This window comes from Stigmatopora argus, chromosome 19, assembly GCF_051989625.1.
Source record: "Stigmatopora argus isolate UIUO_Sarg chromosome 19, RoL_Sarg_1.0, whole genome shotgun sequence".
Taxonomy (NCBI): domain Eukaryota; kingdom Metazoa; phylum Chordata; class Actinopteri; order Syngnathiformes; family Syngnathidae; genus Stigmatopora; species Stigmatopora argus.
In genome coordinates this window covers 1,252,501-1,268,027 of record NC_135405.1, presented here as the reverse complement: position 1 = coordinate 1,268,027, position 15,527 = coordinate 1,252,501, and the positions used below count along the sequence as shown (strand labels likewise).

The 15,527-nt window shown below is 45.1% G+C and overlaps 1 protein-coding gene across 3 annotated transcripts in view; it reads right to left on the bottom strand.

Moving 5' to 3' along the window:
* rad51 (RAD51 recombinase) overlaps positions 1-15,527 on the bottom strand; it is a 109,301-nt gene that overhangs the window by 32,197 nt on the left and 61,577 nt on the right. For all 3 annotated transcript variants that reach the window (XM_077586614.1, XM_077586613.1, XM_077586612.1), the window contains exons 6-7: positions 11,199-11,293; positions 2,076-2,189 (exon numbers count right to left, since the gene is read on the bottom strand). In XM_077586614.1, the coding sequence (XP_077442740.1) occupies positions 2,076-2,189; positions 11,199-11,293 (209 nt within the window). The remainder of the gene's footprint in view (positions 1-2,075; positions 2,190-11,198; positions 11,294-15,527) is intronic.

The following is a 15,527-nucleotide window of genomic DNA, read 5'->3' as shown; positions in this document are numbered from 1 at the left end:
CTTGGCAGCATCATGTCCTTGTACAAAAGCATATTTGTCCCCAAAAAAAAACAGCGGTTACAACTCCCCATCACCAAGTTGTTTGCCTTTGCCAAAAACTTCTCACAAAAGCTCCTCCTGCTGCCCCTACACCGTCTCCTGAAGACTCCATCGATGATCCAATGCCTATGGAATCTGACGAAGAGGACTTGGATTTAAGCTCCCAATAACCTGTTTTTTTGTTTAATTCAAGCATAGGGGAACTATTTTCACTGTACTACAGTACTTAGTGTTTTCAATTTAAAATATATAGTATTTGATTATATTAAAAATGATTTTAAAAAGTATTTTTTTCCATTGTGCAAAAAGATAAGACAACTCTTTCTTTACAATATGAAAAGTAAAGAATGATAAGACCTGCAGAAATTTTGACAGGCATCTCTATTTTTATAAATTCGCCTTCAAACCAAATTTGCTGTGCAATATGAAAAAAATCAACTAAAGACATCATCACCATTGGCAAGCAGACTATTTTCAGCCTCACTAAAAGAAAATAATTTACCTCAAATATGACCATTTACAAAAGAAAAGAAAAGAAAAAAAAGTTGGATGAACTTAACCCATTTTAACCCAAGCTAAGTTTTAGATTTTTGCAATGTTTTCAGAACATTTGCATAGAATGGGAAACTCCTTGATATCAAATAAACATATTACAGGCTGTCCTCAAATGAGGACAGTGGGTTAATTAAAATGGGTTAAGGAATATTTCAATATGGCTGCAGTTTGTACAAATGTATTTAAAGGGAAATTTTATAAAAGTAAGAATTAAAATGACAGGGAGACTTCACTTGGATCTTCTTGTGGGTCAGCTCTGTGTTGTCCTGCATCTCCTTATCATCTTCCACTGACGTTGGACTGTAACTAGCGTTCATGTTGAATCAGTGCCCCCTTGTTTGCGGTGCCCTTGTGGTGTAATTGCAGTTTAAAAGTATCAAATTTTATCAAAAATTATTTTTACTGTTGACAAAAAATATTCACTATAGATTATATTTACTGTATTTACTACCATATAAGCTACTTTTGTCAGACCAAAAATTACTGAGTCGAGGGTACGGCTTATATGCGCATAAAAATACGACTTGCAAAAAAACTGCAATTTGACGGCCCTGTGACACTATGACGTCACGACAAAATGGCGCCCATGCGTGCGCCGTGACGTCACGACGCAAGTGAATGCCGGTACGGTCATTTATTTAAAAATAAAGAAAAGATAAACAGATAAAACGCTAAACAAAAAATATTTTGACACCTATGAATGAAATTCATGAAAAAAAAACCTATCTTGCATAAAACGCAAAACGTTCCCGTCACTGCTCGCTCGGGGCACAGCCAACTTAGCGAGGTCGGGGCGCAGCCATTTTAGCGAGGTCGGAGCGAAGTCATCTTAGTGAGGTCGCTGCCGTCTACATATTTTTCTCGCCAGAGTGAGTAGGCTTGATTGTGAAATAAAACAAAATTCCACCTTGATTTTTTTCGTTTTATTTCTTGTTCGAAAGTGACAACTATTGGAGTAATATGAACCATCTATCAACCGCTCTATCGATTTATCTATCCATCATGTAGATCGAGCACAGTTGACTGAAGCTCACTTTCTAAGCACTTTTTCTATTCCCAATACAGCCTATTGTCGCTCAAGCAAGGAATGGAATGTAGCGTAAAAACTTGGCTGTGCCACATCTATCATGCAAATCAACTGTTTCACTATGGAAAAGTTGATGGATGGATAAATACCATCAAACATCATTTGGGTGATTTTCTCCACGCCTGCTTATTTTTTTTCCTACCCATCCGTCCATCAATATAAAATAACAGTATGTATTGAAATGCATAGTTTTTGGTCAATTAATTTTAAATTGAAAAAAGCTGATTATAGTCATATTTTGCTTATTTATATTGTACACATTGCTTGAAAACCTGCTGAAAACTAATGGTGCCTGTCGTTTTATGTGGTACTCAGCTATTTACCAGGTCACCCTTATTAAAAAGATTTTAATGCATTTGATCATTAAAATACAATTAGAAATAAATAAACTGACCTGGATTCAGCCATCATGGCAGATGCCTGATACAACAACTGCGTCTGATGATCTGTGTTGAAAGCTCGAGCATAGGCCACGTTGTCTAGGACATCACTGCCCACCAGCCCATACCTAGCGTCATAAAAAGATCAATTGCTAAAAACATATTCCATTATCTACAGACATCTGAGGTACGTGTGTGGGGGATGCGCCGTGACATCATGACCAGATTATGCTGGGGTATATTTGATCTTGCCCTTGGATATTAAAAGAAAGGAGACTGTTTAGACTCAACACGAGCTTCTTAAATGAAACCCTTTCTTAAACATATAGAGAAATAAATCACTTTGGTAAGTCGCTTTGAAATCCTCTCCATGGACGATCTTTCTCATGCCGCCATGCAATCATTGTTAATACCCCGAACTTCCTTATCTATAACTGTCAGAATTTTATTTCATATTATTAAACATTTGCTTGCAATGAACAATATGCTTGGCCTTACTATTAAACTGAGTTAGCTCATAATTATTAGCATCATATTTGCTTACAAGGAAGTAAAAGCCGTCTTCCTGAAAACCTTGGTTAGACTAAACAAAGAGAAGCAAAAACGCCTTGGGAGTGTACAAACAAACATGAGCCAGACCGCCATGCAGTGCTGGGAATCTGGCCTGGGAACTGCATCTGCATCCACCACAGACGCTCCACAAGGCTTTCTGATGCTTTGGTCCTCGTCTGTTTTGACTACACATGTATCAACGCACATGAACGCTCAGACGTCTCACTAGTGTTTTCACCCCTCCTCTTAGAGTTGAGACATCCATGCAATCAGAGCCCTCGAATGTAATACAACAACAGAAAAAACGTGTGGGGTCAGAACGGAGTTGGAAAGTTTTCTAAGCAGTCGTTCTCCATGCAAGTGAAAATGAAAGAAGACTGTCTTTTCTTCTTTATTTGTGTGTCAATTTGGGTATGTTTAATGGCGAACCTGACAATAACTCTCGCAGTTAATATTAAATTAGATTTTCATGCCAGCCCTGCAGCTGAATGGTTAGCACGTCAGCCTCACAGTTTTGGGGTCCTGAGTTCAAATCCAGGTTGGTCCACTTGTGTGGAGTTTGCATGCTCTCCCCGGGCTTGCGTGGGATCCCGGGTCCTCCGGTTTCCTCCCACTTTAAAAAGACATGCATGATAGGCTGGTTGGACACTCTAAATTGTCCCTATTTATGAGTGTGAATGTGAATTATTGTACTCCCCGTGACCCTAGTGAGAATAAAGCGGATTAGAGAATGAATGAATATACCAACACAGAGGAGGCATACAGCTCAGCCTCCCTCTCCCACTGGGCCGCTCAGACCACAACCTGGTCAATCTGATCCCCACCTACATGGATCATAAAAGGATGGACTGAGCAGACCAGCATGGTATCCAGGGACTGTATTGAGACAACTAACTGGAAGTTGCTGTGTGATTCACAAGGGGAGAACATTGATAGCTTGACCCACTGAATCACAAATTATATAAACTCTGTGTTGCGAACACCGTACCCCCCAAGAAGGTCCGATGTTTCTCCAATAACAAGCCGTGGGTCACCCCGGATCTTAAGGCCCTCCTGAACAACAAGAAGAGGACTTTTAAATCTGGGGACAAAGAGAGGCTGAAAATGTGCCAGAAGGAGTTATGGAAAAAGATAAGGAGAGGAACGTCCAGCTACAAGAGGAAGCTGGAAGACCAAATCCAGAGGAGCAACGCCAGGGAGGTATGGAGAGGCACGAGGACCATCTCCGGCCATATAACCACACCAAAAGGGACCCGGAATCCGGAGACAGGCAGTGGGCAAATGAACTGAATCAGTTCTTTAATAGATTCACTAGGTCCCCCGTGTGGTTCTGGGATTTTTGCTCACCGTCCTTGTTATCATTTTGACGCCACGGGGTGAGATCTTGCATGGAGCCCCAGATCGAGGGAGATGATCAGTGGTCTTCTATGTCTTCCATTTTCTAGTAATTGCTCCCACAGTTGATTTGGTGCAGATATACAATTTTGTCTCTGGTGTCATTCGACAGCTCTTTGCCATAGTGGAGTTTGGAGAGTGAGAGACTGAGGTTGTGGACAGGTGTCTTTTATACCGATGAGTTAAAACAGATGCTATTAATACAGGTAATGAGTGGAGACCTAGTTAGAACTCGTTAGAAGAAGTTAGACCTCTTTGACAGCCAGAAGTCGTGCTTGTTTGTAGCTGACCAAATACTTATTTTCCACTCTAATTTGGAAATAAATTCTTTAAAAATCAAAAAATGTGATTTTCAGTTTTTCCCCACATTGTGTCTCTCATGGTTGAGGTTTACCCCTGTTGACAATTACAGGCCTCTCTAATCCTTTCAAGTAGAACTTGCACAATTGGTGGTTGACTAAATACTTATTGCCCCACTGTATATATATAGACTATAGTTACTCATATAAGCCGCTTTTATCGGACGAAAAATGATGACTGAATCGAGGGTACTGCTTATATGCGCATAAAAACACATGCGGAAAACTTGAAAAAAGTTGACGGCGCCGTGACCCGATGGCGTCACGACAAAATGGTGCCGTTGCATCATGACGTAATGCGCCGTGACATCATGACCCAAGCCAATGTGGCCGAGTCATTTATTTCAAAATACAGAAAAGATAAACAGATAAAACACTAAACAAACTTTATTTTGACGTTTATGAATGAAATTCGAGAAAAACTACGTACATATCTTGCACAAAACGTGAAAAAACTCACGTTCCCGTCACTGCTCGCTCGGAGCACAGCCATTTTACCTACGGCGCTGCCGTCTAAACTTTGTTAAACGTGCTCTGACTGGTCTTCATTTTGAAATAAAACAGACTTAAACTTTGATTTTTTTAGTTTTATTTCTTGTTCGAAAGTGACAACTATTGGAGTAATATGAAACATCGAAAGAATTGAGATATTTTGACATTAGAAGCAATATGCCTGCCACAACATCTTAAACTTCTGGTAAGAAAATTGTAATTTCTGTAATTACAAAGCGTTCTCATCTCATTATTTCTTTTTTCAAATTTGATAATTTGATATTATGCATTTACAAACACAGGCATTTTAATTTATGGTATTGACCCTAATAATATGATTTTGATTTATACAGTACAGTGGTACCTCGAGATACGAGCTTAATCCGTTCCGGGACTGAGCTCGTATGACAAGGTTCTCGTAACTCGAGCGGAAGTTTCCCATTGAAATGAATGGGAAACAAATTAATTCGTTCCAACTCTCTGAAAAAAACACCAAAAACAGGATATTGGATTGAAAAAATGTTTTATTTCTTATAATATATTGACAAAGTAATAAATAACGAGTGGTTTGATAGTAATAAAATGTGTTTAATAGAAGTAAAATTAGACACATTTCGCGGAGGGGAAGGGAACGACATACACACGGAGGCGAGGGTGGTCTGTTCGGGGGGCTTTATCCACGGCAACACTGAAAACTGAAAATCACATTTTTTGGGGAGACAACAGTTGGAACCTTCACGAGGTGTCTCCCGAGAGGCCGCCCCGCCGCGGCCTGCGAATCCAACACAACCACCCAGAGCTGCCACCCAGGAACATGGCGCCCTATGTTTTTCATCCAGCCGGAGATGTCCGCCCTGCCCCACACCTCCGGTTACTCCTCCTAAGGGCAGGCGACGTCGAGGAGAACCCGGGACCTACCTGCCCGGGATGCTCTAAGACGATCCGTCGTGACTTCACCCCACTGGTCTGCAACGCTTGCCGACGAAATTTCCACAGGACCTGTAGCGGCCTGACCCGAACCCAGATAAAGAGTCATCAAGGCTTTCTCTGCGGATCCTGTTCCGGAAATGCCATCGTGCCGTCACTTCCGCGCACAGCCTACGTGGGACCGAAAGAAAAATGCTGTGTCTGCAAAATCTCCTTCTCCCCTACCATCTCCCCCATCCCCTGCTCGAACTGCCCCAACAAATCCCACCGCTCTTGCTCTGGACTACCTCGCTCCCAAACTAATGCAAACTGGCTATGCCCGACCTGCTCACCACCCCCGACACAACAATCCTCCACACACCAAACAGCCATAACAACACACCAACCTATAAACGCAAACTGCCCCACCTGTAATAACAAATTAATCGTTTCACGCTCTCCCCTGACATGTAAATCCTGCAAACGTGGATTCCACCTCAAATGTGCCCCTGAAACCAGACACGCTTTAACCATACTTCGCAGGAACAATAACTGGTGCTGCCAGAGCTGTCTGAACCTGAAACCCTCCCACCCTCAACAACCCACAGATAGGATTGCCGATCTACCGGAGGCACGGAAAGCCGGTCTCACCATCCTTCAATGGAACTGTGACTACCTGGCGACCAAGACTACCGAACTGAAAGAGGTGACGGCACGTCTAAAAATTGACATCCTCCTCCTCCAGGAAACAAAACTGGGACTCGAAGACCCGACGCCTCAGCTCGACGGTTATAACGTGATTCGCCAAGACCGTGAGGGCTCAGGCACAAAACAGCGACGAGGCGGGGGTCTCCTTGTCTACCTGAGATGCGGCATCCCCTACTCCATCCTTCCAGCGTCCCCATCAGGCCCCCTCGAACTCCAGCATATCCACATTCCCATCGCCCGCAGGCGGCACCTCTCACTGGTCAACGCCTACATCCCCCCGGCGACATCGGATTATTGTCCTGCCCCCCAAGATTTCTCCTGGTTAAACTCGCTCCCCACGGAGCATGGCCTGATCTGCGGGGATTTCAACGCGCACCACCCGACCTGGGATATACTTGCCAAGACAGATCCCAGGGGTAACGCAATCCATCAATGGGTCGATGACCATGACCTAACTCTCCTTAATGACGGCGTGTGGACACGGACTGCCAGATACCAACAAGGAGCAGGCATGAGTGCCCCCGACCTAACGATCACTGACCCCACCACGGCCGAACATCTGCAATGGGAACCCATCGACGAGATGACCTCCGACCACAGACCGATTCTGATTAGGTGGAACCGTGCTCTCCGTGTCGAATGCCAACAAAGAAGAGTACGACCCAACTTCTCGAAAGCTGACTGGAAGAGGTACCGTACCATCCTCATGGATCGCCTACCCGTAATCTCCGCAGCAGCCACAGCCCCGGAAAAACTCTCCCTCTTAGTGCAACACATGAAAGAGGCAGCAGCACTTACAATACCGGTCAAAGTTATCCGCCAGAAGGAGCTCCCATGGCTGACACAGGACCTGAAGGACCTCATCCGTGAAAGGAATCGACTACGTCGAGACCTCCAACAAAATAGGAAAGAATGGATAGCACTCTGTCAACAGATCAAACAAAAAACCACTGAAGCGAAAAGGAACGCATGGCGCTTACACCTCACCAAGATCGCCGAGACAAGATCTACGGGACAAGCCTGGTCCTTAGTAAAATCCCTCTCAGGCACCAAAACACAACAATCTGGCGAGTCCCTGGTCTACAAGAACAAGGAGTACGTGAGTGACCGAGCCAAAGCAACAGCATTTATCAGGGAATATGCCTCGGTCAGCGGACGCAAGAGTGACAAGCGGAGCAGACGAGCAGTGCGTTCTATACGTACAGCTACCCGCAGACTGCTCGGCTCACCGCGACAAGTCCTCGAGCTCCCGTTCACCGATGCTGAACTGCAGACAGCGCTGTCCCAACTTAAAGCGGGTAAGGCAGCTGGACCCGACGACATAGCCCCGGACCTTCTAAAAAATCTTCCGGCAAACATCCTTCCCGAACTACTCCATATCATCAACAACAGCTGGCTAGAGGGCTGGTGTCCACAAGCTTGGCGAGTGGCCACCATCATCCCTTTCCTCAAAAAAGGGAAGTCACCAAAGGACGTTGGGAACTACAGACCCATCGCCCTCACCTCTACGCTTAGCAAAACAATGGAAAGGCTCATCGTGAACCGTCTCGCCTGGTGGTTGGAAGATAAACAGCTTCTCAGCCACTGGCAAGCCGGTTTTCGAAAGGGAAGAAGCACGACGGACCAGGCCCTGCGACTGTCGCAGTTCATCTCTGATGGCTTCCAGTCGACTCAACGGCAACGCACGCTTGCAACATTCTTTGACTTCAGCAAGGCATTCGACCAGGTATGGAGAACAGGTCTCTTACAAAAAATGGCAGACCTGGGGGTCCCCTACCGCTTCATCAGATGGATCGCCAACTGGCTCACAAATCGCACAGCCAGGGTCAGGATCAACAATACCATCGGCAGGAGCAGAACCTTCAAAGAAGGGCTCCCCCAAGGCTCGGTCCTGTCACCCCTCTTATTCATCATCTACATTAATGACCTCCTCGACAAGTTCAACGACTCCACCCTGGTCAGCGCCTATGCAGACGATCTGGCTCTTGCTTGTCGGGGTAGGAAACAAAGAGGAGGTGGAAAGCAGACTTCAAGCGGAGGTGGAAAAAGTCTGGAGGTGGAGTTCCGAGGCACACCTAAACCTTAACACCACCAAGTGTGAGGCGTCATTTTTTAGCCTGGACTCAGCTGAGGCCAAATGGCAACCAAAGATCTTAATAAATGGCGCCACCCTCAAGCATAACCCCACCCCCACTTTTCTTGGCGTATCTTTTGACCGACAACTTAGTTTGCAGAGCAAGCGAAAAAGGTCCGCCAAACCATGTCCAAAAGAACGAACCTCCTCCGCAAACTCAGTGGCACATCCTGGGGTTGGCAACCAAACGACCTTAGAACGGTGTATATTGCCACCCAGAGAAGTCTTGCGGAGTACGCAGCACCGGCATGGGCCCCTGGCTGGCCCAAACTCACCTCAAATCCCTTGAAACCGCCCAACTGGAAGCAGCCCGCGCCATAACCCACCACCTCAGGTCAACCCCCACCGAAGCAGTCCTACATGAGGCACATCTCACACCCCTCTCATCCCGCCTCAAGTTACAAGCACTTCTTAAGGCGGATGCCTGGAACCAGCTGCCTCCTTCTGATCCCCGACACCGCCTCCTCCATGAAAACGTTAAAATGCGTTTGCAAAAGAAGCCAGACTGGCGATCATCGACCCTTCCCCGTCTTACCGCTCTCGAACTCCATACCCCTTGCACATACTCTTCCCATCCCTGCCCACCCTGGCTATTACCCCCCCCCCCCCCCCCCATCCAAACCGCCTTTACCGCAGTCTCTAAACACATGCCGACCATCACCCAAAGAGATAAGGCAGAAGAGCTCATCAGAAGCATGGGTAAACCGGACCTACAGATCTTCACAGATGGATCCACCAAAGAAGGCACTGCGGACGGTGGTGCAGGTTTTGTCGTCATTAAGGAGACTGCAATCATCCACCAATGGCATGGTGCCACTGGCAGCCGCAGCAGCTCCTACCACTCTGAAAAAGTGGCACTGACCGAGGCACTCTCCTGGCTGAGGGAAACAGCAGACTGGCAGACATCAATTATCCTGTGACTGCAAATCGCTGGTCCAAGCCATGGGAAACCCCCATACGCAAGACCCCGCCATTCGGAGACTTCAGGGTGACATCGCCCTTTTCCCTCCGCCTAAGCGACTGCAGCTACTGTGGATCCCGGGCCACTGCAACATATGCGGAAACGACCTGGCTGATGCCCTAGCTAAACTTGGCTCGTTAGATGACCAAACCAATACCCCCCCGGACGCAGCCACAAGACGTGCCATCATCCAACGTGAAGATCGCTCCCCCCCCCTCTCCCACCCCCGCCTTCTGCAGACCTACACTACAAAAGTCACAGAGGAAGAACTTGCCCTATCGAAAGGAGACCGCACAGACCTGATTCGTTTCCGCAGTGGACACCACCCCCTGCTCCGCCGTTGGCTCCACCTTGTGGGGAAATCCGACTCGGATCGCTGCCGCCTGTGCGACGAGGAAACAGAGTCGTCTGAACACTTATGGCTCCGCTGTCCGGCCTTAATGACCGAACGCTACCATCGCGGCTTGGGCAACTCCCTGGATGAACTTATCCGTGTTCCAGTGGCAGCCCTAGCGCTGCTGAGGGTAATCCTCAGGCGCCTGAGGTGAAAAAGAAGAAGAAGAAGAAGCAACAATGCACTCGTAAACGAACAAACAAATTTAAATTAACTTGGATAACTATATACAGACACTCAACGTTTAATGTAACTTCAAACAAAACGAAATTCTAAATTTGTTGTAATCTTTTTTACCTTACGTAGTTCTACGGGTTGACACCAACTGGCCGCTCCGCCGAAGTCTTCAAAACGAACGCATCAAGAGTTGTTTGTTTTTGTCTACCCTTCAAAATATTTTGATAATGTCGCATACAAATGTCATCACAATAGGATAACGCACGACCACTTGCCAACGAGAAATAGTCTTTAAAGAACGATCGCGGGACCTTCTTTCCTTAGAAAGAATAACAGGGAATACAATAGTTGAGCATTCTGAGAAAGGTTGCCATTGCCTATGGGTGTTGTGTGCACGAGTATACTTCATTACCCAGAAAGCCCTCTTTTTGCCCGCGCGTTGTGCGTTTCCTGGTCTGAATAACTCATCCGGTGCTCGTAAATATTGTTATACACGAAAGATATGCAAAAAAAAAATGCCATGGCCACCTGGCTTTGGCGCATCACGGGCGAATTATTTGATCGAAATTTCCCCCGTAAGACGAGCATTTTGTATGACGAGCGGTCGTATGACGAGGTACCACTGTATCTCAGAAATACCACTTGTGATGATTCTTCTTAAGATTTTCCCTTCAAAGTAACACATTTGTACTCCCTATTGAAACCATGAATATGGAGGTGAAAATTGGGTATCAGGGGTGGCTTAAACGCGAGAAATTGTACAATTCAAAAGTTTCAAGCCAATTTTAAGGGTGCGGCTTATACGCACGGGCAGCTTATATGCGAGTAAATACGGTAGGTGCAAGTTACTTTTTGTCTAACCTGGTAAGGTGGCAAGTAGTATTGGTAATATAAACAATATGGCATATGGTGCACTCACCCTTGCATGTAGCTGGAAAAGACAACAGAACAGTGTAATAAGGCCTTAACGCTTCTTTGATGTGCTCATATGACGTTAAGGCACTGCAAACTTAACACCATCGAAAAGGTTACTACTGTGCAAAACACTTCAAAACTTACCTTTCAGCGACAGACAGAAGTCTCTCTGGTCTAAAGGTTCCCTCTGTGTCAATGTACATGGCTTTACCTTCGCCACCACCCTGATCCATTGGAAGCTGTGCAGAAAGCAAATACTTGCCTGAGTTACTACTACCACATTGAGTTTGATTTATTTATTAAAGAGACAGTACATATTAATGAACATATACTTATTTACATTAATGATTAATGAAGGTTTGAAGATAAACGATGAGACATACGCACGCACGCACACACTCACTCAAGAAGCACATTCTAGGCAGCGTTGTGATGACAATTTAGTTTGTCTAATAGCCAGGCTTTAAGATGATTGGCGAAGAGGTTCAGAGACGGGAGTTCATGTATGTTAATTGGTATTAAGTTCCACAATGTGAGGCACGAACAGAGAAGGTACTTCGGCTAAATGCACTCTTTTTGAAGGGAACTACACAGTCACCTCTAGAGCCTGGCTTTGTTGATCTGTCGGATTTTTTTTAAAAAGAGGAGGAGCTTTGTAATTTAAAGATTTTGTAAACTAAGGTGGCATCAGCATATTTAACAGTAATATTGTCCCAGTTCGGGCATTTGTGTTTATTCAATATCTGACAGTGGTGGTAAGTTATTTTTAATCTTCTAATTCTTAAAATTGAAGGCTTTTATTGTCATTGTAAAGGTATAATGAGATTTAAAGCTTTCACCATGTAGTGCACAAATAACAGCAACAAACGGACACATAAATAATCAATAAATAATAAATAAGTAGTTCAAGTGAGATCAGGCGAGTGAGCACCACTTGCTGTGTCTATGGACGCAACAACAAACAGATAATCAATATATAGTATTGATGAATAAATAATGACTAAATAGTAATAGATACATAAGTGATCAACATAATAAATAAGCAGTATAAGTAGTAGTAATGGTTTTCTGTCTAGTACTTTCAGAACTGTGGCTTCGCTCTACAACGGGGAGGTCGCATGCCCGCGCCGGCCTCGGCTCGCTTTGGCTCTGCTTTTCAGCCATGTCCTCGTTTCGCAACGGGGAGGTGGCTTTGGTAATGATTCTTCCACAGGAAGGAGGCATTTCAAACGACGATTCAAAATCCGCCAAAAAAGCAGGAAAAGGCTAGGCGATGTCTTTATCCAAGTGGTAATGAGCGCGATGTTAAACTCACGCGCAACAAAACAGAAGGCAAGATCAGCCTTTTCATAACGCATGCCAGTCAACCTCGGCCAATTGCTCCCCTTATTAATGATTGCAATTCCCCTTATTTAAGCGATAATAAACCCTACAAGCAATGCTGCACATATTTACTCACATGGGGCACACTTAAGTCTAACATTTTCTCCTAAGTGGATGGGGTGACCCTTTTGCATGCATTAAATTCAAGATTCTGTAGCTGTCCGGGTACATTGCTTGCTTACGCGCTATATTTATATAGTGAAAAGGCAGAAGTGACTGACGCGCGTGCGCATATCAGGCTCAAATTGAATTGAATGCTTTTATTGTCATTATACAATTATAATGAGATTTAAAGCTTTCACCACGTAGTGCAACAATAAACAGACAAATAAATAATCAATAAATAATAAATAAATAAATAAATAAGGAGTCTAAGTGAGATCAGCAGAGCGGAGCGGCCATGTTCTGTCTGAAGTCCAGGATGAGTCCCATGGTTTTGGAGACGTTCGGCGCCAAGTTGTTGAGAGCGCAGCATTTGCTGAGTGTATGGACTCAACAACAGACAAAAAACCTAGAAAGTTAATCAATATATAGTAATGATAAATAAATAATCAATATCTAATAATAGATAAATAAGTGGTCAACATAATAAGTAAGTAGTATAAGTAGTAGTAATAAGTCTTGATTAGTGCAGAACTTGATTATGCTGACAGCTGTTGTCCTTGAGTCTGTTTGTCTTGGCTTTATGGTTCTGTAGCACCTTCCAGAAGGCAGCAGGTTGAAATGGTGGAAGCCGGGATGCGTGTTGTCTTTTATGATGCTCTCTGCACTTCTAAGTCTCCAGAATTTGTAGATGCTGGACAGGGTAGGTAAGGGCAGTTGATGATCTTTTGGGCTGTGTTGATCACCCTCTGCAGTCTTTTCCTGTTGGCTTCTGTGCATCTTGAGTGCCACACTAACACATCAGAGATGTGGACTCCTAGGAATTTAAAAGTCTCCACTAACTCCACACATTGGCCGTTGATATAAAGGGGGGACGGGCAGTCCAGGATAAGTTTTCAGGTTTTGGAAAGGTTCAGGGCCAAATTGTTGAGTGCATCACAGGTCGAAGGACCTCATCTCTGTAGGCCGTCTCATTCTCCCCTGTGATCATCCCCACAACCATTGTATTGTCCGCAAATTTCACAACGATGTTCTCAGGATGCATGGGTCTGTAGTCGTGTGTGTAGAGAGAGTAGAGTTGTGGACTCAGCTTCACGTGCTGGGGTTGGTTGACTAGAAAGTCCTTAATCCAGAAGCATGTGGAAGTTGGGAGCCAACTTGGGGATGAGAATGGCTGGTCTTATGGTGTTAAAGGCTGAGCTGTAGTCGATGAAAAGCATTCTGACAGAGCTCCATCGGGGGACTTCTTGGGTACTTGGATGATGGTGTCTGATTTAAGATAGGCTGGGACGGAGACTTGTTCTAGTAAAAGATTGAAAATTTCTGTGAAGACTGGTGCTAGTTGGTCAGCACAGGCCTTAAGTACTTTGCCTGGTATTCCATCCGGTCCCGTGGTATTCCTGGGGTTGACTGAGCACTCATCTCACATCCACTAGCTCCCCAATGAGTGGAGTGAAGTTTCTTCCCGAGCTTGGTGTGGGATGCACTGGAGGTTGAGGTGATGTGACTGAAAGGTGGGCTTGGGACTCAAAGCGGGAAAAAAAGTTGTTTATGTACTCTTCCAGTGCCGCATCTGAGTCGGCAGGAGTCCCAGCTTGGCCATTGTAGTTGGTTAGGGTCCGTATACTTTGCCACCTCGTTCGGGGGTCGTCAAGATGCCCTTCTATGTTCTCCTTGTAGCCTGCTTTGGCAGCCTTTATGCCTCTCTTCAGGTTGGCGCGACCTGCGCTATATATATATATATATATATATATATATATATATATATATATATATGTATATAATAATAATAATAATAATAATAATAATAATCGGACATAGGCCATGTCGTCATTATCACAACACAAAAGCCTACTTGTCATCACACGCAGAAACTGCGTGTGACGAAATTGATGGTGCTTCTCCATAAGCTACGTTTAATCGGCAAAAGAGCTAAATAAGTGTAAGTTACGGACTTGTAATTTGTCATTCCGCTGTTGTGGATACAGGTCGCTTACCTCTCGCTTACCTCTCACTGTCTTCCACTTACCTTACTTCAGTCAGCTAGTAGGAGGCAGATCACCAACCAAACATCTGTTCATATACCGCAGAAGGGAATGTGTGTTATGTTAGCGCGAGTTTAGATTTCTGATGGATGTGGGGAAAAAACTGTCCTTAAGCCTATTTGTCCGTGCTTTGTGGGACCTATAGCGTCTGCCAGAGGGCAGCAGCTGGAACAGATTGTGACCAGGGTGGTAAGGGTCCCCTATGATGTTCTTGGCTCTGCTGAGGTAACGAGGGCTGGCAATGTCTTCAAGTGAGGGCAGAGAGCAGCCGACAATCCTCTGGGCAGTGTTAATCACTTTCTGCATGGCCTTTTTGTCTGCCGCCGTGCTTCCAGCGTACCACACTGTGATGCCGTACGCCAGGATGCTCTCTACAGTGGTTCTATAGAAGGTTATCAGAAGATTGGTGCCCAAGTTGTTCTTCCTAAGTACCCTGAGGAAATGGAGTCGTTTCTGAGCCTTCTTCACCACTGCCGTGATGTTTGTAGACCATGAGAGCTTGTCCGTGACGTGGACCCCCAGGAATTTAAAGGACTGGACCCTGTCTACACATACTCCATTTATGAGGAGTGGGGCCAGATCTGTGCCGTGTTTGCGAAAGTCCAGGATTATTTCTTTAGTTTTCGTGGTGTTCAGTGTGAGATTGTTCACCGAGCACCACGAAGACAAATTGTTGACCTCATCTCTGTAAGCCGACTCATCCCCTCCTGAGATGAGTCCGACCACAGTGGTGTCGTCAGCGAATTTGTTGATGGCATTAGACTGGTGGGTGGGTGTACAGTCGTAGGTGTACAGGGAGTACAGAAGAGGACTCAGTACACAGCCTTGAGGGGAGCCAGTGCTTAGTGTAATGGAGGAAGAGAGGTGGGGACCAAGTCTAACAGTCTGTGGTCTTGGTCCCCACCTATATAATATATATAATATATAATATGTATACACATAT